Genomic DNA, 25,045 nt, shown 5'->3' with positions numbered 1-25,045 from the left:
GTTCAGGAGAGCAGTTTCTGTGCCTCGGGATGACCGGAATCCAGATTAATGGTCTTGAAGGCAACCCACAAGATTAGTGTGGAGGGTCCGTTGGGGGAGGTCCAATTTCTCCAAGAGTTTACCCAGGAATGGTGGAGTGGAAATAGGGCGATACTTAGCCAGGCAGGAAGGGGTCAGCAGACAGCCTTTTTAAGAGAGGTTGCACAAGGGAGTGCTTGAGGGATAGAGGGAAAGAACCAGTACTGGAGTGGTTACAGAAGTCTGCAAGAGCCGGTGCGAGAGGAGATGTTTTCCATAATGGTTCTGGAGGAGCAGGGGAGCACCTATTTGGAAGAGGGCTTCTTAGAGCGGACCACCTCATCCAGTGCTATGGGCAGGAGGGAGGAAGTGCAGGGGGGCTTGAAGGAGCCAAGAGGATGGGGAGCAGGATTGGGGGTGGAGATGGGTGGGAGGGGTGTGGGGGGGGGCAAGCGGGTTGAGGAGAGTTGAAGACAAGATGGCATGAGTATTTGATGTGAAATGGGAGGTCAAAGCGGTGCAGAGAGCTTGGGAAGGAGAGAGGTGGAGATTGCAACTGGATTGGCAGTTCTTTGCAGATGAAAGGTTTGGCCGTGTAAGTGGTTCCAGAGATGCAGGCTTGGGTGTGGGCCAGCTTCTTGGAGCGGATAGAGAAGCAATATTGCCTTTGGAGCAGGACACAGGCCAGTTTATCAGATAAGCCCGCTTCCATTCAGCAACTCTGCACTTACGTTTCAGAGCTGCTAGATCAGTCATACCAGCTGTTCTTGGAGGCAGGGTTTAGGTGGATCCCCATGACTGGAGCAAGGATGTCAAGGGTGTTAGATGGCGAGATGCAGGTTAGCAAGGACAAGACAGAGTCAGAGAGAAGAGTCGGAGCAGGGGTCGGAGGGTGGGATGAAGGTGGAGACAAAAGCAGTGACTGACACTCGCTTCATTGGTTGAATGATGGTGAAGGAGGCTGGCAGTGGTGGGGGGTGGCTTGGATAGAGTGTCAAATGGCTCCACCTGTTATGTTGTTATTTCATTTGTAAAGTGCCAAAACCCAAAGGCATCCAGGCGCAGGAAGAAAGAAAGTAGGCCCTATCTAATACACATAGTTAGCTGGATCAGAATATTATGAGAAGAGCAAAGTCTTTAACTGTTTCCGAAACATCATAAGATTGTTTGTATTACGCAGAGACACCGGAAGGGCATTCCAGGCCTGTGCGGCCTGTACATGAAAGGCACGGCCATTGCCACAAGCTCTTTTCACTCGATCTACATATAGAGAGCAGGTTTTAGCTGAGCGAAGTGATCTGCTAGGTATGTATATCTTCAACCTATTCTTGAGATATATGGGCGCATCACCATAAATACATTTATGGCAGGTTGTCAAGAGCTTGAATTGTATTCTAGCTGAAATTGGCAGCCAATGGAGACTCCTCCTAGCTGCGGATGTGGGCTCTAAGCGCTTCATCAGAAAGACAATGCGTACTCCAGAGTTTTGAATCTTTTGGAGTCTTTGTAAGTCAGCTTTCTTCGCCCCTCCCAAAAGAGCGTTCCAATAGTCCACTCTAGGCAGTATTACGGCGCAGACTAATTTTTTTCGGTTTTCCTCTGAGACCAGCGGGGCCACTTGACGAAGCACTTTCAGATGATGGTGCTTTTCATAATGGCGTCAACGTGGGCCTTGTCTAAACTGGCCTCCAAATAGGTGCCCAATGTCTTAACCTTGGATACCACTGTTATCTGACAGCCATCGACCAAAAAGCTGTTATACTGAGATCCCAACTTCTCTCTGGCTTGTCTGGGACCATATAGCATTAGCTCTGTCTTGGTGGCGTTAAGGCAGAGCCAATTTGTTGTCATCCAGCTTTTTACCATTTGGTAGACCCAGTCTAAGATTTGTTGGTCCTAACAATGGTCTCCATTGAACTCCAGTGCCAACTGGAAGTCGTCTGCATAATTGCAGAAAAAGAGGTCTGAATTCTCAAGATCCCTACATAAAGGAATGATATAAATGTTAAAGAGCAAACCTGGAGGAAACCTGGGAGGAAAGCAAAGAGTGGTCCGACTAAGATGGCGATGTCACCAGAAATGTGGGCATTCAGTGGCCGGGAGAGTGGGTCGGGTCGGCAGGAGAATATATGGTCACAGAGGACCCAGAACTGAGAAGTGGATGATTCAAGAGAGTCGAGATAGATGTTGAAAGGGGTGGGCGGGTGGTGGGGGTGGGGAGAGAGCGAGAGAGCCAGAGGGCAGAGGAGGAGGATCATCCATGGTAGTGCCATTGTGATGGACATTAACGGGGCTCGAAAAATATAATTGTGTCCATTTATTTATTGCTCCTTGTATTTTAAATGTTGTAAAGATGTGTCCTTAATGTGAACTTGCAGATTTAAATTCACAGGTGTGCCTGTTTGGCAGCAGTTTGCCTGGGGAGCCAAAAGAAGATCCTGGTAGCTGTTGGTGTCAAGCTAACCAGGCTCTTCTAGGCTACAAGCAGGAGCTTAATAGCTCCCCTCAATTTCGAACCCTGCATTAATGATGCACCTAGAGATGGGAAGTATGCCAGGAGTACTTCCCACCTAGTGCCACCATTAATGGTTGAGGAGGCGAAAGAGGAGACACCTTGATTCGTATTTCCAAATTAAGTGCTAAAATGACACACAAAATCGGTAATGCATAGGTTTAAAAAAAGCACACCTAGATTTGAATATTGGGCAAGGCACTAAAAAGCAGCAGAAAGCGATCAGGGTGCGAGTTTGAACTGCAGTGAAGTATTCAACTGGTGCAGAAATTAGAGTTTGCAATAGCTAGATTTGATTTTTAAACTGAGCACCAAAATGCAACACAAAACATACACTGCAGGTTCTCAAGGCACATGAGGTTTAGTTTAAAGGTGGATGCAGGGGACTACAGTGGTGAAGGGGGCAACAGAGAAATGGTGCCAGAAGGCCTGGTGAAGTATCACAATCGAGAGTTCAGCATTCTCTAGCCAGTTCGAGCAGATGACAATTGAATGCAACAACAGATTGCAAATAGTCAGTTCCGGGCCATCCGGATAAGCAGCTGGCATTTGAAGGTGGCAGAGTATGAAGATCAGGACTGAGTGATGCAGATGAGGAGGCAAAAGTTCAAGATCATGGTAGCTAGGGAGAGAATGACTGTGCAGGCACAGTGCAGTCAGGCGGGCCGCAAAGGCACAGGGACAGCAGTGAACATGAGATATGTTGGCCCATAGATGGAGGCCCTTTCAGTTGGCCGATCGCCTAACTGCTCTGGCGATGCTGCTGTAGTGATGGGAATGCCGACCCAATCTGGGCGTCAGGCGGCAAAGTTGAAAACAGCTGATCTTGTTGACTGCGTGGGGTGGCCATCATGGAGAGGCCTTGCGGGTCTGTTCCCTGCAGGCACCCACTGTGGGGGAGAGTGCAGGCAAGATAGAGGGGCACCAAAGCGGTGTGAGAAAGAGCCTGTCAAGATGTGTAAAATGTTACACCCTGAAATAATGCACAGACGCGGAGCCTTCGTTCAACACATCCTTTATTTCCTCACACGGTCCCCGAAGTGGTTACCCCACGTCATATCCCGTCCCTCCCCTTCCTGTTGCCCCGTGTTCCTTCACACGTGACTAGGGAGTCATGTGACGACATCACACCCCCCCGATACTAAACATTAAGTTCATTATCAGGGCATCTCCTCAATGAGACGCGGTGGTCGACGTCGAGATCTCTGAGGTCTCCAGTTATTTCTTTCGCTCGATTCCTGAGGTGGCCAACGGGGCTCATCAGTGTCGGAATCTTCTTGGTCTCCTTCATAGGGTGCATCCCGCATCAGAGTGTCCCTTGGCATGTAATGTTCGACTAGGGGTATGATCCCTGGCATTTTCTTGAAGTGAGAGCTGTTTCTTGTCATCGTGTGCGTTGTTCCCTCAGCCGTGATGAGAGAGCCTTTCCTCTGTGTGATGTTGAGGGGCTCTTCATTGAACGATGCCATGTTTTTGCGAGGTTGTGGCTGTCTCGCAACGACGATGTCTCCCGGCTCCAAACTATTCTCCTCGGCCCTCCTTTTCTTATCTGCCATGGTTTTCATATTCATTTTCTGGGCCGCGTCTTGTTGTCTCATTTCAGTGTCTCCTTTGTACCGTTCTTCCTCCAGTTCTATGTGCGGTAGTCTAGTTCGCACATTTCTGCCAAACATGACTTCTGACGGTGACTTGCCAGTGGTACTGTGTGGGGTATTGCGGTAGTCTCTCATTAACTTGCACAGTAATTTTTCCAGTGGCTCTACAGTCAGGCGAGCTATCTGCGTGGTGCGTTTAATACTTCCCATGAACCGTTCAACTGTGCCGTTCGCTTGAGGCCACAACGGTGTTACTTTTCTGTGGTGGAAACCCATGTATTCTGCGAAGGTTTTGAAATCTTGTCCGGTGAATGGGGGTCCATTATCTGATTTCACTACTTTTGGAATTCCGTATATGGCAAACATTCTGTCCAATGCGGGGATAGTGTGATATGCTGCTGTTGACGGTACAATTTGTGCATCTGGGAATCTCGAGTACTCATCGATGGCCACTAAGACATATTCACCCCCTTCCAGAGGACCATAGTGATCGATGGCAATTTCTTCCCAGGTTCCGTTTGGCAAGTCCGTCATTTTGAGGGGTTCAGGTCTAGTTTGAGGGTTAAGAACCACACACGTGGGACAGTTTTTGAGTAGTTCTTCCACTTGTGTGTCCATTTGGGGAAACCATACCCTTTGTCGTAACATCCTTTTTGTGGACATTATTCCCCGGTGTCCTTCATGTGCAAGCTCAAGGACCCTTTTTCTTAATGAGCGAGGAATCACTAGTTTTGTCCCTTTCAGTAAGAGTCCTTCTGTTTCCGCAAGTTCTTCCTTTACTGTGAGCAGACAGTTGATGTCTTGCTTGGTTTCTTCTTCTGCACCTTCTTTGAGTTGCTTTGCCTGTTTCCAGTGCCCTGTCTCAAGACATCTCATAATGACCTGCATTGCAGGGTCCGAGTTGGTTTCTCTGGCTATTTGTTCCATGTCCAAACCTTGTGGTGTACTTTCTTGGACCACATACATGATGTATTGATCTGCAATGGATGGATCGGAGTGGCAGTCTTGACTGGGATGACGCGAAAGGAAGTCTGCAGGATTTTGTTCTTTTCGGGGTCAATGAATGATGTTGAATTGATAGTCTTGTAGCCTTAAGGCCCATCGAGCTATTCTGGGAGGCATCTTGGCCTGAGCATTTCCATAGATGAATAATAGTGCCTGGTGGTCGGTGACTATGGTGAAAGGTTTCCCATATAGGAAAAGATGAAAATGTTCGCATGCCCACACGACCGCCAAACCTTCCCTCTCCACTTGTGAATATGCTTGTTCGGTTTTTGAGAGGCTGCGACTGGCATAGGATACTATGTGTATGGCCTGGCCATCTTTGTGATCTAGTTGAGTTAGAATGGCTCCTAGGCCAACTGGTCTAGCATCCACTATTAATTCTGTGTGTTTCTGTGGGTCAAAGTATGCCATGTTTTTGGCATCAGCGATGCGATCCTTGATGATTTGGAACGCCTGTTGGCATTCATCCGTCCATCGGAAATCGGCGTTTTTGGTGAGGGCTCTCAAGGGTGCACTGACGGATGCAAAGTCCTTAATGTATCTCGTGCAAAAGCTTGCCAGACCAAGAAACGATCGCAGATCGGTGACGGAGGTCGGTGGTGTTGTGTTTGTGAGTGCTCTGACCTTCTCAGGATCTGGAGTCATTCCATTTTTGGAGAAGATGTGGCCGAAGAATCGCAGGGTTGGCTTTCTAAATTCACATTTGTCCTTGTTCAAGGTGAGGTGTGCTTCCTCCAGTGCCATGCACACACGCATAAGGGTGTCATCGTGCTGTTCTTGATTTTGTCCAAACACTAGGATGTCGTCACTATAGTTTAAGCAATTTGGTACATGTTTTATTACGTTATGAATTTCCGACTGAAATATTTCGGCCGCTGAAGAAACTCCAAAACTGAGCCGCTTGTATCTGTAGAGGCCCAGGTGAGTGGCAAAAGTGGTGATGTACCTGGACCTTTTGTGAAGTTCTAGTTGATGGTACCCCTTATTGAGGTCCAGTTTTGAAAACACTGTGGCTCCATTGAGTAGATGCACCATGTCCGTTATCCTAGGAGATTGGTGACGTTCTCTCTAAATTGCTTCATTTGGTCTTCGCATGTCTACGCAAATGCGAATGTCAGCGGAGTCTTTTTTCGGGACTGGCACAATGGGGGATACCCACGGAGTGGGGCCTTCAGCAGGTTCAATTATGTCCGCTTCTAAGAGTTTCATTAACTCGGTTTCCACTTGTTTTTGTATATTGATGGGAATGCCGCGGTAATGCTGCGCTACCGGAGGAATGTTGTTGTCTATATGTAGTTCAATTTGTCTGTCCTTCAATTTTCCGAGTCCTCTGAACAGTGCAGGGAAAATTTTGTCAATGTTGGCGGTGGGATCCAGGTGTTTGTGCATCATGAGTCTATATAGAACATGAATTAGGCCCATGTCGACCGCAGATTTGTAGCTGAGAATACATCCACTGTCAGTGGCAGCTTCAAGAACATGCATGGGTATTTCCTTCACGTGATCTTTGTATCGACATGACGCCGTGAAAAAGCCTTTGCATGGTAGCGGCGTCTTGGAGCCATATGGAAAAATGAGTGCTCTCGCGGGTTGCAAACGTGGGGCATTTGGCATGTTGTTGTACACTTCCTCACTCACCACGTTTACTGTGGCTCCTGTGTCCACCAGAAATTCGGCAGCCACTTGGTTGACATTTATGATGAGAGTAGGGCTATTTTCTTTTGCTGTGGGGTTTCCAAGGGCATATAGGTAACCTTTTGTCCGTGGTTCTCCTCTATGTGGATTTGATTCCTTCTTGGGTTTGTCCTCTGAGGAGGTGCTAGAGATGCTGTCAGAATGTGATTGTTCTACCAGACACCTGACATATCTCCGGGGACGTCTTTTCCGTCCGGAGGACGAGGATTTGTTGTCACGCCATTCATGTGTGGTTTTTGGTTGTCTTCTATCGGATGTTTCTTCTCGTTGTCGGCGGCGTGTTGCGTCATTATGGTAGTGTGACTCACGACTGGGACTCATACGCCTCACTTCTCTTTCTGGTGTGGAGCGTCTATTTCTTCCACTTCCTCGCACTTTGCTGCGATAGATGAAACACACAGCCTTGTAGTGATTTTCTCCCCCGCAGGCAGAACAAATTTGACCCATGGCAGGACAGGTGCCTTCATGAGGATATTCATGTCCACAGCGATAGCAAAATGGATCTGTGTTCCCTCTGGTGGTGCTTTCAAGTTTGTGTAGATTTTCATGCTTCCCGTGAATGATGGTGATGCCATCAAAACCTTCCACCTGTGCTGTTAGCGCCGCCTCGGATCGAGCCAGGCGTAGAATCTCTTCCAGGTTTCGAGGCTTTTGTAGAAGTCGTTTTCTGAAATCACTGCTTTCACACCCTACAATTATCTGTGAGCGAAGGGCTTCCTCATTAGAGTAGTTGTTAAAATCGCAGTGTTTCATCTTTATTCTTAATCTCATCACAAATGCATCCATTGTTTCACCTTTCAGTTGTTTAGTGGTGTGAAAAATGTGACGCTCATAGTCCACTTTTGTGTGTGGCGTGAAGTAATTGGTTAGGGTTGTCTTTAATTTGGTGTAAGTGTCTGTCATCTTCAGGAATTTCATCTAGAATGTCTCTCACATTTGATCCTATGGCATGTGTGAGCAAACTGTGCTTCCTTTCATCCTCCAAAAGCCCTACCGCCTTGAGACACACTTCAAAATCCCTCACCCACTTTTTCCACATTGGTCCCAGTGTGCTGGTGTCGCTCAGGTCAAAATTGGGGGGCAGTTGTGATATCAGGCCGTCCGTCATGCTTGTGCGTGTTGTTTTGGCGGGAGTTACTTGTACTGTTAGTGATTCCTCAGACGAGTCATCCAGCATGACAGACAAAGTATAATTGCGCACTCAGTAAGTGTAGTGGATGACAGATTAATACGTTTTACTTGAAGACCTGATGATGGTGGATGTTCCGTGTGGTGTTTGTATACGGAGCCGATGTGCTCCACTTGCGTGCTCTTTAAATCGATCGTACCTGTGTGAGCGTGGGGAGCCGACGCGCTCCACCCACTGATGTTACTGCCTTTTTCTTTTTGGCGGGAAGCGCTGTGAGGAGCCGACGCGCTCCACTCACACGCTTCAGCGCGAGGAGCCGACTGCACTCCACTCACGGGCCAAATCCTTTCCACGGAAAAGAGCCGTCGCGGGGAGCCGACGCGCTCCACCCGCGGAATTCCTACACGCTGCTGGTGAGGGAAAAAAACGCTGTGAGGAGCCGACCCGCTCCACTCACGCGCTTCTGTGTGAGGAGCCGACGCGCTCAACTCACGGATGACTCTGCCACTCTGGAGCGGTCGCGAGGAGCCGACTGCGCTCCACTCGCGCACCACGTGTGACAATCGCGGGGAGCCGACGCGCTCCACCCGCTGACCAACCTGTCGCCGTTGACAGATGCTTACGAGACCTCGCTCGGACTTCTAGGAGAGTCTCAGCTGGCGGGGAGTGTATATTTTCTCCCACCCGCCGTACGCCTCCGTGTGTTCGCTGCGTGAGTTCTTCGTCGCCAGTGTCAAGATGTGTAAAACGTTACACCCTGAAATAATGCACAGACGCGGAGCCTTCGTTCAACACATCCTTTATTTCCTCACACGGTCCCCGAAGTGGTTACCCCACGTCATATCCCGTCCCTCCCCTTCCTGTTGCCCCGTGTTCCTTCACACGTGACTAGGGAGTCATGTGACGACATCACAGAGCCCTTATTCACAAAGCGTTTTCTAATGGGGTTTTGCCATTATAAAACACTTCTGTGAATTGGGCCCATAATCCTCTATTCCAGTAAAAATAACCAGTGCAAACTCATTCGTTTTTATTTCTTCTTGCACAGCTTTTAGGTTTGCCGAATTTGTCCTTGGTTGTTGGAAATATTTATTGTGTTTATATAATTTGCATACTGGGCTAAATAGCCTCTTTAAACTTGAGCGTGATTCACAAAGGACACAAATTGCACATATAAGTTATGACAGTTGTACATTTTGCTTACTTGGGATTGTTACTGTTGACTGGACAAGGTATTCATGAAGACCCACATTCAAAACATTATAACTAGACTGGTAAATTAGGAAATTATTTTTGGGATCTGTATGCAAATACAGTAACTTGCAACTTTGTTGCTAGTAACATTTCCATTGTGCTGCCATTGCCACTCCTTGGTGCACCCCTTGATTTCCCTTTTTATTTGAAGATTTTAAGTTGTTAAAATACTAACTTGTGCATCTTCCACTACTTGCTACTTGTTTTGTTAACTTTCCATGTAAATAGTGTGCAATTCATTGACTGAGTTATGACTTTTCAAGGTGGTACTTACTTATACCTGAACGATGGTGAGTTGGACCCTTCGACTTAGCCCGTGTTCCTTTAAAGGTACTTTATTCCTCCCTGGTAATGTGGGTAACTCTTATTCACAATGTTATCTGGGACCCGCTCAAATGGGTCAAAAATGCCCTATGATGCTGTCGGTAGTGGAACCACTCTTGTTTGTACACACCACCCATGACATCCTTTTAGAATACGCTGATGATCTGCTATTAAACTATACATTTCTGTGTTTGCTGGAGTTGCAGGCAGGTACCTTGCTAGCTATGTTTGTGTTCACCCCAGAACTACTGTCCTCTAATTACATTATTTTTGTTCACAGTTAATGTTGGGGAAGACTGCCCAGTGTTTGATGGTCTCTTTGAGTTCTGTCAGTTATCAACTGGAGGCTCTGTTGGTAAGATTTTCTTTTACACTCACTTCTTGACATTTCTGCTGTATTCTATACAATCCAGCGCATATCGAGGCATTTATTTCTGCTAGTTTTATTTGTGAAATGATCTGTGCCACCCTACTGTTCATCAAGTTGCCCGCTTTTGTACGTGGGCCACGAAATGTGCTTTGCACTCTGTTTATTTAAGATGGGTGTTTTGTTGCATAAGGTTGTTGAATCCGAGAATGGAACAACGTTCACGGTTGGCTTCCTTGTTAGGTTTATAAGGATGTGAGAATGAATAATGTGTTCTTATTTGACTGTCAGTTCATCCACTACAAGGTTGCATGCACCTGGGACATTGTCTCATGATGCTAGTGGATCCTTGTTTTGACGGCTGACAACAATTGATGCAAGCTTGGCAGTCTATTTAATTTTTAATATTATCCAGTCATTCTTCTTTCTGTCCGTAACTAATGGGAAACCTGTGTAAATCTGCAAGGGGACTGGAAACTTTACTTTTGCTTTTTCAAGAAATTTGGACTCGCTGATTCTCTTCTCTCGACCATGTCTCCTCTTAAAATGTTGCTGTCCCCATTCCTCCAATTCCTTAGCGTCTTATTATTGGGTAGAGTTTTCCTTTCTTGTGCCAATTCCCCTCAACCTGAGACCCCCAGCACATTCTGGGATTTATTTTGTATCTGTTCTCCTGAGTGAGTAGGACATTTTCTCACTCACTCATTGTTTTTGTTCTGACTTGGGAATCTTACTTTACTAATACTGCTGTAATTCGTTTTACTTTAATGGAGTCCTGCTTTCCACCAGGTATTCTATTGCAGGCACCTGTAAGTGATTGTTCTAGCACAAAGCACCCTATGTGCAGTGTTGCTGGGCAGTCCCTTGGGCTTCCCTTTTTAATTTATATTATTTTCCCATGGGAACTACTGGTCTCTAGGATAGTAGGGTACATTTTATCGTTTGTGGGATCGGCACACACCATCTTAAGTGGGGTGCTGAGGGGTTGCACATTAACTCCTTTCACACTGCTCCTGTAACTTTTTTTGGCAGTGGATACACTTTTCCACCATGTGCATTTGTTACTCACAGGCTCTCTTCACAGCTGCCGTACTGCACACATGGGTGACCATTTTCCTAACATGGCCCAGTTTCTTCATTTTCCGGTTGTGTTCCTTCTTGGCCCGTCTACCGATCCAGGTGTGGGTGGGTCCTCTTTTAGTTTTTCCTTTGGCAGGATTTCTTTGTGAAGCCCGCCAAGGTTGTGTTGTGTCTGCTGAGGCAGGAATTGAGGGAGGAGCTCAAAACTTTGCATGCCTTTGAGAGTATCCCTGGCTGGAATCGGTTGCACTGCCAGGCTGGATGTCCTGCAATGACAGCCGCCCCAAAGTGATTGGCTGGTCCATAGGACTGAATGAATGGGTTCCTGCCTAAAGGCAAGGTTCCTGGGACAGAAGCCTAAGTCCACCACTGAAACTCCGAAGAAGAGGACGACCAGAGACACCTGCAGCACCCCCAGAAGCGCAGCTGCTGTCCTGACACTGTTTCTGAATAGACTGGGAAGCTCCGCCAAGCACAGCTGGTGGGCATAATCAGCCCCACAACACTCTTAAATTTGAGCATCCTCTGAAGTCCTGCAACCTTCCAGGGTTGCAAAATCCCAATACCCAGAGTAACTCGGACCACCTTTAATTGCATTGCCTTGCCGTTGACTAATCTTGCTGGTTCTTTGGTGGCATCCGTGTGGACCTCCAGAAGCATGAATCCTATCCTCCGAATCCCCCCTCATCAGAGCGCAGGACCGAGAAAAGAAGAAGAGTCCAAACAGCGATGATCGTTGGTTCCTGGTGCTGAGTAAAAGGTGCCAAAATCATGAACCGGCGCAGGAGTAAAAATAATTCTTTGTTGGCGAGTCCCTCTCTAGACTACTACTACTACTGCAGGAGTCTATCCAGGCCCCCCCACCCCCTTTTTCATCACCAAGGTCTAGGACACCGGGTTTGCTGTTGGGCATCCAGAACGTTATCCAGCTGCATCATCTTCTTTTCTCTCAGGTACTCTGGGGCTCGGGGTAATTTGTGTCACTGCTTTGCTTTTGGAATACTTTTATTTGCTGTTTGGGTGTTCACCCCACTGCAGTCACCCAGGCGTAACAGCTTGCGCCCTTACAGGAAGGCTTCCCCAAAGCTCCTATAACGTTTAAAATAACTTCTAACTTGTTACCTACCTGTGTTAAGAAGACTTGTATCAGAACTGTCGCATTCCTACTGGCAGTGGCATTGCTCGTTTCCCCCTCCAAAACCTGAACTGAAGAACTCCTCTCTAGTTTGGGAGAAGACTGCCTTTGCACAAAGAATAGCTACAGTGTTGCTTACCTGTTTTTGTTGCATCTTTAAATTTGTTTTAAAACCTACTTATAACACAAGAATGCAGAGTTGATACAAATAAGTGCTTTTACTGATCTGACTAAAGCCACTCTGTGTGTGGATAGAAAATGACATAATGTCCTCACCTGCTTTATTTTTACTTCTAACATGTGCGGTTGATATCAATTGATAGTGTCCTTTGGTTACTTGCCTTGTGTGTGTATATACATAAAATAAATATATAATTTTGATATAACTTTAAGCGTGTAAGTGTTTCTTTGGATCTATGCATGTTCTGATTTCTGTGTACTGATTTACAGCTCACATTCCTCCTCCTAAGGTAAGCCTGGCTGCTCTGCCATTCTACCAACCTGGGGTAGTATAGGCCTTTATTAGATGTTGGGGCCCTGAAACCAAGGGGTACGTCTTGTAGAGTCCAACCATTACTGGACTTTAGAAAAACCTACCCAACATTAGGTTTCACACCTTCCTGATCAGCAGAAGCAATATTCACCTGAACGCCAGGTAGTGACCTTGTTTTTTGTTGGTAATGCATGCTATTTTATTTCCAGCACTCTTGTGGTTTGGTGTATGCAATAGATCATGCACATCGGTCAGGCGTATATCTGCCACTCGCACTAGTAGTAGATGTTTTTACCTGACCTATCGATCACTCCTGCCGGAACAGCTCAGAGAGCAGACCACAGCTTAAAGAAAGATCTTACACATGTGATTGCTTTGGCTCTGTGTTTTAGAAGACCGACTTCAGCACTGTAGATACAAGGCAACTAGTGTAAGGTGTAGTTTAAAAGGTTTTCAAGGGGTTCTCGGAAGAAGCACAGTTCATTCCTCTTATTAGAAAACATAATAATGTTGTGATATAGTCCAAAAATGTGGACTTTAAACAAGGGAAAAACATAAAACATATAAAATTATAGCTTAGTAACATATAAAACATGTGAATTGTATAAAAACGTATAAAGCATATAAAAACAGTAAATAGTGAGCATAATATACATCACAATAGCAAGAATTCAATTCCAAATACAGAGAAAAAGAATACAGTGCACATCTTCTAATCAAGTTCATCTAACTGTACGTCACATAATTCATTTAAGCATATACAGGTATAAAAAAATGAAAGGATACAATATTGGCCCCAGAATTGCAGCGGGGTCTGATACCGGGCCCTGATGGCTTTCCTGGGTCATATTCCAATGGGTCAGCAGGTTGTTTCGAACAGAGTGGGAGACATGGCCTCGAATTATCAGGCCAGTAGGCCTTCACTTGAGTCAATACCCTAAATGGGGCAACCTGTAGTGAAATGGTGTCGGCGTTGAGGCAATAATCCCAGAAGGAATCCCCAGTGATGGCCTCGTACCTATGTACAAATTTGCCAAGCATGCACATATACACCGACCTCCAACTTGACACATTGTGTCAGGACCAGTCTGGCTCTCTCGGTAAGTCCTACTCTGCCACATATGCGACAGTACCTGTGTTCTGATGCCACCCCCAAACGCAGGCCCATAACTGAGAGAACCAGAAGTTGATTTATATTCAGCCTTTGGATAAATTGCCTACCTTCGGATCCTGGGCATAGTAATAGATAAGGCTGCACCTTTCGGTATCTATGCACCACGTGTGACACCGCATCATAGTTTTTTAAATTTGAATAAGTGGTCATAGTTCCCACACCAGTCCCATCTGTTTAACTTGTGTTCAAACTATTCCTTCAGATGGATACATGGCATGTCTTTCTTTTTGGTATAAGACCAGTCAATCTCCGAGAAGAGGGCTTCATTCAACTGTTTATAATTGGACCTTCTCAGTGTCGTAATGGCGCCCAGCCAAAGCCAGTAGTTTGTAAATTAGAGCAGTGCGCGCCTTCAGATAGAGAACACTACATGCACGCAGGGCCATGCCCCTCAGTGAGATAAGTCTCAATTCTAAGTGGGAGGTACTGCATAGGGCACGAGTCTCAATTCTAAGTGGAGGTACTGCATAGGGCACGAGGGACCCAGGCCAAGTATAGTGCGCCAATAGTGGCCCTCAAGTATGTTCAGCCAGGTCAGGTCCTGCATTGCCAATGCCGCTAGGCCGTACAGAGTGGCTGGAACAAAGCATTGCTGATATAGCTTTACAATACTGGCCGTGCTGTATCCAGGAGATCCTCTAGCAAATGTGGAGGCTTGTAGAAGAAGTAATTTGGCTTTGTGTTTATTAACCACTTTGAGAGTTCGCAGCCATCTGCTTTCTGCCATCTGCTTTTTGCTCACTGTACTTTTCACAGATGGGGAAATAGCCATTTGCATATTTTTTTTTTTTTGGCTGTTGGTACTCTTGTTCAGAGGAATTGCCATAGCATTTTGGTGCTGGACTGCCCATGTGGGCGGACAAAGACTGATATGCAAATGGATATTTCCCATCTGTGAAAGGTACAGTGAGCAAAAAGCGTGTGCTACAAACTCTCATCTGAGAACCGGTTATCATGCCATGTTCTTTCTGGAGAGGAGTGCCTGCTACCTTTTTTGCAAGATAAAGATCAGACTGTGTATAATCAATTGTGCCCATGGTCGTGTCCAACCTAGATCGACTAGGCCCATTTCTCGAGATAGCAATTATCTTGTTCTTCTGCAAATTGAGGGTTAGTCCTTGCTGGATTGCATATTCTGAAAGCTCATTTAGCATGTTCTTTATGCCTGATATAGTGTGGTCAAACAATATTGGGTCTTCTGTGTATAGCATTCCTACGATGGATGAGTCTCCTAATTTCAGGGGACAATTCGATTTTAATGCTGTAACAGGGAAGAGGGCATTGATATACAAATTGTATAGTAAGGGAGCAGCCACACACCCCTGCTTGACTCCCCTATTGATGACGATGGGGTCAGACATTTCCCCCTCAATTCTTAATCTAATGCTAGAAGTGTTACTGTGCAGAGCGATCGGAATATGCAGAATCCAGCTAGGACAATTCAGAGTTCTTTGCTTAGGCCAGTCGAACCCCTGCACCACTTGATCAAAAGCGCTGCCGGAAATCCACAAAGGCAATATATAAGGTGGCCTTGTTGCTGAGGGTGGTGTAAATAAGCTGATCAATCACTCTAATGTTGTGAGTTGTGCTTGAACCTGGTCTGAATCCAGTCTGAGCAAAGTTTAGGACCTGATTGGCAGAAGCCAAGCAATTCCCTGAATACAAGTGTCGTAGAGATCTTACTCGTAGCGTCCAACATAGACAACAGGCGGTAGTTAGATGCATTACTCCGGTCTCCCCTTTCATACACCGAAATAAGCACTGACTGTCACCATGTCGGAGGCACAGAGCAAGTTCTACAAACGCGAGAAAAGAGAGTTAATCGCACCTGGGCCCAATTGTCCGGATCCTTTTTTAAGACTGAATTTGCCATGCCGTTCGTGCCCGGGCATTTGATGTCCTGAGTTTCACAATAGCCTGTTTAACAATTTTATGGTTTGAAGGTAAGGGGCTGCCCCATACCACACGGCTATGCTAGAGGTAATAAAAATAGCCTTATAGAATTTGTCCGCGATATGTTCAACCCATTGGGACCCAGATATGGGATTCAGAATTCTCAGGATTTGCTCTTCCTCCTGCTTGTGATAGTAATTGCTAGTTTTACAGGTGTCCCTACTGCACATAGTCGCCACAAACTTCTGCCAATTTCCTCTTTTCAGTGTCGGGCGCTAATGACGGAGCTATGAACGGTACCTCCGTTTTATAGATCTTATAGTGGCAGTATTCTTGTGGGTATCTATGGGTGTAGGGTCAGCCTTTCTAAGGGTTCTAATGGCCCAACGCATTGTGGGCTACATTGACCCACTGAACAGAATTTCTCCATAACCAAGCTTCTCTTCAGCAGAAACAGCAAAATGGCTGCACTCGCTCCAGTAAGCACCATTGCACCAAAACTGCGTTTTGCAGCAACAAAGATGGCTGCACCATCTTGCCAAGCACCTATTGGGCAGGATGGAACAAGGGGGCACACTGAGGGAGCTTGCCAGTATATGTTCTTACATATACAAAAGAAGTGAAAAAGCAGCGCTGATTTGCTGCCAGCCCAAAGTCCCCATTGAAAAGGGGGTATTTTACCCTAAAATGATGCTGCTCTGACGTGATTTTTAATCTGTTCTTCCTCAAACTACTGTTAGTAATAAGGCCATGCCCATTCATATCCCCATTATGCTTCAACAAAACCAAGCATGACCCCTGAATGACCGGCTCTGTCAAACCAAATCTGAGAAAAATCAACAAAAACTTAATTTTCCGCCGTACGGGAAACAGCTTCACTTTTAAGTTACAAAGTGTCAAGGATCGGTATAATTCAAAGGAACTCCAGCTCTGGGCTATGTCAATTTCAGTGCATAGGTGGTTCAAATAAACTACTGCCTAAAAGAAAAATATAGCTGAAACAGTGTGGGAATCCAGATGGAAAGTCAAAAACTGAATTGGAAAGCAAAGTGCTAGCAACTTGAACCACATGTGTAAAAATGGACTTTGCAAACTAAAGGAGAAAATGCATGTTTGAGTACTAAATTGAACAAAAACTTCTTCTTGCCTAGCAATGTGAAGGGGGGATTGTACTGTGAAAATACAATCTATGAAATGGTTCTATTCAGCAGGTTTTCTTCCTATTCAGAGCAAAATAAATTGAATTAAATCAAACTTCAGTGGCTGCATGAGGGGAGGAATCGTCCGAAGACAGGTTTCTGCTGAGAGGATGACAGAAACAAAAGGGGCCCTCTCAGTAGATACTAACACCACAGTGATAATTACTAGGTTGGGCAGAATCTGGTCTGTGCTGAGCCCTCTTCTATGGAATTGCCAGGACACGGACGTGCGAAGTGGAGAAGGGGCAATAAACCTTCAATCAAGCGGGGAAAACCCCATCCTCCCTCTGGGGAAGTGACAGTTGGTGGCAGCTGAAAAACAAATGGACCAGTGTAGGGCAAAGGATTCCCATTTGTTTCAAGACTGTTTTATTAAGAAACGTTGAAGACGGTTATGTTTGCAACAGGACTTTGCAAACATTTGAATTTAGTTGTTTAAATGTCATTTTTGTGGCTTTCAAATAAGGTCTGGGCTGTCAATAGCATGTATGGTATGGGACTCGAATGCCAGAAGAATGTGAATCATGGGGAAAGGACACAATGGCATGTTAAAAATGTACAGAAATAGGCCCCATGATGGTATGTACGAACATATAAAGTCAGACGTTTAGGCCGAACATTTCACACTGAAAATGACCAAAGATTATTAAATGTACAAAACAATGCCTCACAGATTGCAGAGTTGGACTGGTCTGCATAAAATATGTAACCTGTTTGTGTAAATGCACCATTTGTGGCGAAATCGGATTTTAGCTAAAGTAACTGTGGGAGGTTTTTGAACATTATAAAACTCGCAACATAAATCTGGCATCCTGCCCTTGAAATCCAACCAGCTGAGAGCGAGGTGGGACTAGCACCCCTGACCACTCCAGTGGTTTAGAGGTGTGTTTAGCTAAGCCTGCCCAGCCATATATTTCTATGATGTCACTATGCATTAGAAATAAGAGTCCATGACAGTCTCTCTCTTTCTCTTTCTTTCTCTTCTCCCCCTGCCCCCCAGCTAGAGACATATTTTCACCTCTATATTGTACCTGTGATATATATCTACACCCCAGCCCAAGAACCGTACTCCAAATCAGAGTATTTCACCCGTTTTCATTAAAAACCGTTTGGATAATTTAAAGTGGGAATTGAGAACGTGCCATTTGGCTGGAGCATGCTCTAAACTTTCCACTCATTTTCGAATGATATGCCTTTTGCTGATCCGTTTCCTTGTGATTGCCGGTGACTTAACATACCTGCTATTGTGATAAAACATATGTATATTCTAATTTAACCACAAATGAATTCATTATTTGTAAAATTTGAGTTATTATGGGCCTTTGCCAAGGGTTTAAAGTCTGTTTTTGCCTCTATTCTGTGAGGGAAGGTCGGTGGATTATGATTCTGTTTTCTCCCTCTTATTCCTGACTACCTGCTGCTTCTTTCTATTATTTGTGGGTTGAGGGAACATTGCAGGGGGAAATCTTAACTTGGGTGCCATCTTTCCTAAAATCAAAAAGTGCTCCTATTCAATTGTGCAGTGTATATGTTCTGGGGGAAGGTTACTTAAGTGCATTGCTTACATTTCTATTGTCATTATCACCCCATTGGTGATTGCTGCCCCATATTAAAATTGTCGGATTTCATTTGATTTTAAAAATAAATATTGCATTTTCACCAACCGGCCTGGTTCATGGTCCATTGTGACCCGGGGTATTTGAAAAAGGGGGTGTGATACGAGTTGTGCACCATCTCAAATTGAATTTGCATAAAATAAAGAGAAGGGCATCTCAATTGAGCGCTACATCCTAGGCTGAGACCAAGGTGTCGCCCGATTGAAATCCTTTACAGCAGTAAGTGTTTCTGGTTTCTGATGTTAATGTCGAAGGAGTTATGATTCCCCCCCCGACTCCCCAATCTGGTGTTCCTCTCCCTGGCTATACGGTTTCCAGCAGCAACTCTGGAAATTCAACCAGCTCTGAGATGGATGTCCAGGTTGCTTACTTTGGAGTTGATTGGTCCCACCAACTCAAGGGGAGAAGTCGTCCTTGCAGGGGCTTATCCGTCGATGCGAACTTGGCGTTTTGGCAATACAGCAGGGCTTCACCGGGCAAACCAATGGTCCAGGAGTTGCATCAGAAGTCCTCCTTTAGTTCTTCTTCGGTTCCTTTGTCCAGTGGTCGACTATGCCTTCCAAGCCAAAAGACTCGCTTTTTATTCAGTTCTCTCCCATTCATTCCATCCTAACTGTCAGTCACCCAGAAGGGTGGCTGTCCTTGCTGGACAGTCAGCCAGCCAATCGCCACAGAGTGCATTTGGGTCTCCTAGGAGACTAAGACATGGAGTTTCGGGCACCTCCCTCACTTCCTGCCTACCCCAGACACTCTGGAGCCAGAGGTGGGTTCCACTTGGAAACCCTGCCAAAGGTGAAATGAACAAAAATGCCAAACCTGATTTGGTGCACAGAGAAAATCTCTAGAAGGACCTTTCCACAAAGAAATGGCAAAAGAAAAAGATCGGGCGCCATTTTGACAAAGATAGCTCCCACGGTCGCTTTACACAGCGGCTGTGACCATAGCATGCGGTAAATGCAAACCATGGTAGTTCAAACGAAACCACTGTCACCAGCCATTCTATGAGAAAAGGGTAACATACATTTTTTTTACATGAGAAGCTAGACAAAGGGGATAGTGAGTAACCATTCCAGCACCCTATTGTAAGATAGTGTGTGCTGGGTCTAGCAACTTACAATGGTAAGTAAAGTCAGTTTCACTTTACTGCTCTGGGAAACAGTAGTTTATCCCCGAGAAGGTGTCTAAACCTTTGGGAAATCTGGAAGACTTCCCTGTGTCACTGCACTGAAGGTGCTGTGTGACAAAATGTAAAAGATGCCTCACAACCAAAAGAACTCCAGAGGTAAAATTCATATTAAAATACATGAGTGGGAGAGTGGGGAAAAAGGGTCACACTCTCCAGGTTAAAAAAATCCAAGTCCTCAAAATCCAGCAAAGTTGCTGGGGGTCTCTAAGGTAAGGGAATTGGCACATTTCTGAGAATTCTCCCTAACACTCTCGGCTGGGGATGGGAGGTCTACCAGGGAGAGGTCCAGAGCCAGTTGTGGAAAGTCGAACACAGGAGACAAACGGTCATGTTGTAACTGTTAATTTATTCAAGAGAATTTGGCCCTGTCTAAAGAAAATAAAAAGGTGCTTGTCAGTATGTCTCGCAGCACAATTCAGTCCACTGTCCAAATCCTAATCTTAGCTAAATTCTGCTCTGTCCACTAATGAAGAAATATTAACATAAGCTCAAAGAGTCTAAAAAATTGATTTTTCTTTCAACCCTTGAGGTGGCGTCTGATTTCTGGCCCAATGTCTCTATGGCTTCTCTTAGACCACGAGCCTGGTTATTCATACTGGATAATCAAATGCCCCTTTTTGCTTCCCTATTTCCTGAACGCCTAGTCTTTAAGTCTTGCAGTCAGGCTGTGGTCCCTCGGCCCCGGAATGTGGTTTCTGTCTCACTGCCTTGGGAAGCCCTTCTCATGTCCCGATGTGGGCACTTTTTTCTCACACCCACCCGGCCCTGGGAATACTGCATCTTCTAAACCCCCCTCCCCCTGTGGTCCTGTATCTTCTACCCAGCTCCTGGGGCTCTGTCGCACCCCCGCCCCCACAACCTTGGGGTCTCACTGGACCACTGTGCCCTCCTCCCTTGGACAACTGCATACCTTATGTGCTGCAGCGGCATTCCTTGGGTGGAGCGGGGGGGGGGGGGAGTTTCTCCTTGGCTGGATCGGAGCCACAGTTCAGACTGTCTCAAAGAGAACGTAGTCCTGCAGGTTCCTTGGCTTCTCCACGTGCAACGCCTTCTGCGTCAGACTGCTTCTTAAACAAAATTGCACTGGTCATTCCCCACATTGCCTACAAACAGATGGGACGTTTCAGTTTGAGGGAGGATGAATAAAAAAACCTTTCTGGGAATTTCCTTTCCTCTAAGTGTGAATCACCCTTTTTCGAATACCACTTGCCCTATCCCCTAGGGTGTTGAGCAAAGCAGGCTCACCTACCTGGTCCATAATGGGGGTGGCCCCTCCTTGGGGGTAAGGGACGAATTTCCTGGATTGGTCACACAGTACTACCCCCTAAGGTAGAAGCTGGCAGCTGAAAGGGCCAAGTGTGTCTTCCCCCCTCCCAGTATGCTCTAGCTGTGCCTCTTCTCCTTTTCAGATACCACAAGTCTGGTGCAGAAAGCAAGCCGGGAAGTCCAAGCAAGAAAACCAGAATCTAAGTGTGGAAGGAATGAAACCCAGTAAAACGACTGCAAAGAAATGCAGCAAAGAGACACCAGCCCCTTGGGGACCTGACTGCAGTGGCACAAGGCTAAAAGAAATGCACGCCAGATGCAGCCTCTTGTCGCAGGCTGCCAGAGTATGCCGACAAGCCCACGCAACGAATTCAAGCTCCAACAGAGACTGAATGGGGAGAAGTATTCACCGTCCCTTTACTGAATACCACTTCGTTATTAAGCATTTTCAGGACACACACACATTAGAAGGGGAAGACCGATCCAGATTGGCTAAGGGAAAGAGACGAATCCGCAAATAGTGGGCATATAAGGAGGGAACAGGAAGCAGAAAGCATGTTATTCAGGTGAGGTTGGCAGTGGAGGTGGATGACAATCGAGACCAATAGGAGGAAGGAAGGAGCAGTGTTTTGTGAAGCAGGTGAGGTGTTAAATGGGGAGTGGAAGTAGTGCTGCATAGTGAGTACATGTTTGAATGAGTTGAGAGGTTAGTGAATTGTACACAGCGAAAGAAGGGTGTTTGCATAGCTTTGAGGGAGGAGTAAGGTGAGGGAGCAATGTGTATGGGGGAGTAGCAATGTGGATGGGGGCAGTAGCAATGTGGATGGGGGGCAGAAGCAATGTAAAGAGTGGATTGAGAGAGGAGGGATTAGCAAGGTAGAGTGGGAGGTGGGTGTAGCAGGGTGGGGGGGTAGCAGGGTGGCCATGGGGGAGTAGCAGGATGGAGGGGGAAGTGGCAGAGTGGAGGGGGTAGCACAGGGATCAAAATTAAGGTTTGTTAAGTTGGAGCGAAGAGCAGCTCCTGGATATCAAGCCTGAACCAATAAGCAGAAGCTACCACTGGGGAACAGGTAGTTGGTATGTGGCGTTCCGCAAACTTCCACATAAGATGCAGACTTAGCAGTTTGTTAATTATGTATGGCCTCTTATGCTTTAAACGTGGTATAGTTGTGTCCTATTGCTTGTTTATAGATTGTCCCAAATACACAATGTTAATGCGACATAGGTATGTTTTGTTAAAGGCATACTCTAGTAAAAAATGTTATTTCAAAAATAGATAGGCCACATTAAAAAAAAATACCAGCATCCTCCGTTTTAAAACTTCCTATGTAAAATTTTGAGCTATTCAAGCTCAATTCGAAAAAGCAAGCACAGGGGCGCCGCCATTTTGTGAAATGGAGGCCCTCCTGTGCTGGCTTTTGCTTTTGCGGCACTAATGAAGGAAAAGCCAGCCAGCTGTAGTAAACAAAGTCTACCGCTGGGTGGCTTTCCCTTCATTAGTGCCGGGACTCGGAGGACGCGGACCGGAGACCAGAGCAGGAAAGCTGCAGCTGAATCTCGGTAAGTGCTATTTATTTTTTTTACAAAAAATAAGCACTAGCTGCGTTTTTTTTTCTAAGTTTTCCGGGCTGGAGGAGCCCGGAAAACTTAGAAATAAAACCGCAGCTTTAAAAACGTTGTATTTATGTTTGCAGTCGCTTTTGAAGCGACCGCAAACATAAATACAACGTTATTGTGTTGGAAAACGCTGCGGTTTTTCGTTCCAAGTTTCTCAGGCTCCTCTGTCTCGGAGGAGCCTGAGAAACTTGGAAAGAAAAACCGCAGCGTTTTCCAACACAACCGTGTGTGTTTCTGCCTTACCCAAAGTGAAAGCCACAGCAGGCAGAAACACACGCGGTTGTGTTTACATGCCGCGTAGTGTTTCTACCTGCAGCTGATTTCCCATTTGGGGCTCTCGGGCTCCCCGTGGGGAGCCCGAGAGCCCCAAGTGGGAAATGCTACGTTGTCTGCCTGAATCTTCTTTTCCATTTGGGGCTCTCGGGCTCCCGTTGGGAGCCCGAGAGCCCCAAATGGAAAAGCAGATTCAGGCAGACACAACGCGGTTGTTTTCCGCAACGCCGCGTTGTCTGCCTGAATCTGCTTTTTCATTTGGGGCTCTCGGGCTCCCCGTGGGGAGCCCGAGAGCCCCAAATGGAAAAGCAGATTCAGGCAGACACAACGCGGTTGTTTTCCGCAACGCCGCGTTGTCTGCCTGAATCTGCTTTACCATTTGGGGCTCTCGGGCTCCGGGGAGCCCAAGAGCCCCAAATGGTAAAGCAGATTCAGGCAGACACAACACGGTTGTGTTGGAAAACGCTGCGGTTTTAAAACCGCAGCGTTTTCCAACACAATAACGTTGTATTTATGTTTGCGGTCGCTTAAAAAGCGACCGCAAACATAAATACAACTTTTTTAAAGCTGCAGTTTTATTTCTAAGTTTTCCGGGCTCCTCCAGCCCGGAAAACTTAGAAAAAAAAACGCAGCTAGTGCTTATTTTTTGTAAAAATAAATAAATAGCACTTACCGAGATTCAGCTGCAGCTTTCCTGCTCTGGTCTCCGGTCCGCGTCCTCCGAGTCCCGGCACTAATGAAGGGAAAGCCACCCAGCGGTAGACTTTATTTACTACAGCTGGCTGGCTTTTCCTTCATTAGTGCCGCAAAAGCCAGCACAGGAGGGCCTCCATTTCACAAAATGGCGGCGCCCTTGTGCTTGCTTTTGAGCTTAAATATCTCAATTTTACATAGGAAGTTTTAAAACTGAGGATGCTAGTATTTTTTTTTGAATGTGGGCTATCTATTTTTGAAATAAAATGTTTTACTAGAGTATGCCTTTAAGCATCAGTTGGCTTGCCAAAGGTAATTCCTGGTAGCGGAACTCTGTAGCAGTGTGTGTGGGGGGGGGGGTAGCTGTATGAAGTGGGGGAGGCATCTACAGAGGGGGTGTAGCTGTGCGGGGGAGTAGTAGGTAGCTGTGTGGAGGAGAGGGGGGGTGACTAGCTGTGTGGAGGAGGGGGAGGAGTAGCTGTGTGGAGGAGAGGGGGAGGAGTAGCTGTGTGGAGGAGAGGGGGAGTTTCTCTGCAGAGGAGAGGGTGTAGATTTGTGGTGGGGGGAGTAGCAGTGTGGGGTGGATTCTGAGTGGAGTGACTAGTAGGGTGGTAAGTGACCTTTGCACACTTGTTATTCTTGTCAAGGCAGAACACTTTTATTATGCAGCCCTTCCCTTATTCTATAACCTGAGTTCACTCAGAGGCAGTAGAGGGACCCTAGTGGTCTAGGTGCCAGCTGTAGGCAGGATGAGGTAGGGTTCACTTGAAGGCAAGAGTTCTAGAGGAAGACTGTGCAAACAGGGTCCAAGGACTTCAAAGAAGACGCCCTAGGAGGATTCTGCAGTGGACGTGGGTGAACTGGATGAGTGGCCTCCCAATCACAGAAAACACCCCAAAGCTATACAGAAATCGCACACGCTTAAGGTAGGTAAAATACCCCAGCCAACACAGTACCTCAGTCCAGAAGGAGATGCAGCAGGAAGACTTCAGGATCTGCAGCCAAAAACCCAGTCGATTGATTCCTTTCTCAAGAAGACAGAAGACAGGACTTTGGAAGGACTTTTGTAGCAGGGATCACGGAAGAAGGCTCCAGGCAAGAGTTTCCTTGCAGCTGGATGCGGCTCTGTGGATTTGGCAACTTTTTTAGGAGCACAGAACAAGACAGAATATCGCTGGTCGGATTCTCGTCATTTGCATGGTCCAGCACTCTGGTGAGGGGACTTTTTGGATGGAATCGTGCCCCTGGAGATCCGGCAGGATGCCCATGAGGTTTTGTCAGGATTCTCCAGGTATTTCTGTATTGCAGTCCTGCAAGGTCACAGCACAACTTGGGATGGCTCAAAATGCAGGCCTGGAGTCTAGTGGGTCTCGCCAGGCTGTGTCGGGGCATTGTTTTCAGAGTCCCGAGGTCGATTGGAAGGAAGGTGTTGAGCAAGATTGTATGCAGTATCCTTTGGGTGCACTACAACAACCCTGACTTACTGGCAATAGGAACCCAACCTTTGGTGTAAGTCTGTAC

At 46.3% G+C, this 25,045-nt stretch overlaps 1 protein-coding gene across 1 annotated transcript in view; it reads left to right on the top strand.

The window, feature by feature from the left end:
- Positions 1-25,045, top strand: part of HDAC2 (histone deacetylase 2) — a 427,626-nt gene that overhangs the window by 99,410 nt on the left and 303,171 nt on the right. The window contains exon 4 of the mRNA XM_069607858.1: positions 9,813-9,887. Within this exon, the coding sequence (XP_069463959.1) occupies positions 9,813-9,887 (75 nt within the window). The remainder of the gene's footprint in view (positions 1-9,812; positions 9,888-25,045) is intronic.

Source organism: Ambystoma mexicanum, chromosome 4q (assembly GCF_040938575.1).
Source record: "Ambystoma mexicanum isolate Mex_15411 chromosome 4q, UKY_AmexF1_1, whole genome shotgun sequence".
NCBI classification, from domain to species: Eukaryota; Metazoa; Chordata; class Amphibia; order Caudata; family Ambystomatidae; genus Ambystoma; species Ambystoma mexicanum.
This window is presented reverse-complemented; position numbering and strand designations above follow the sequence as displayed.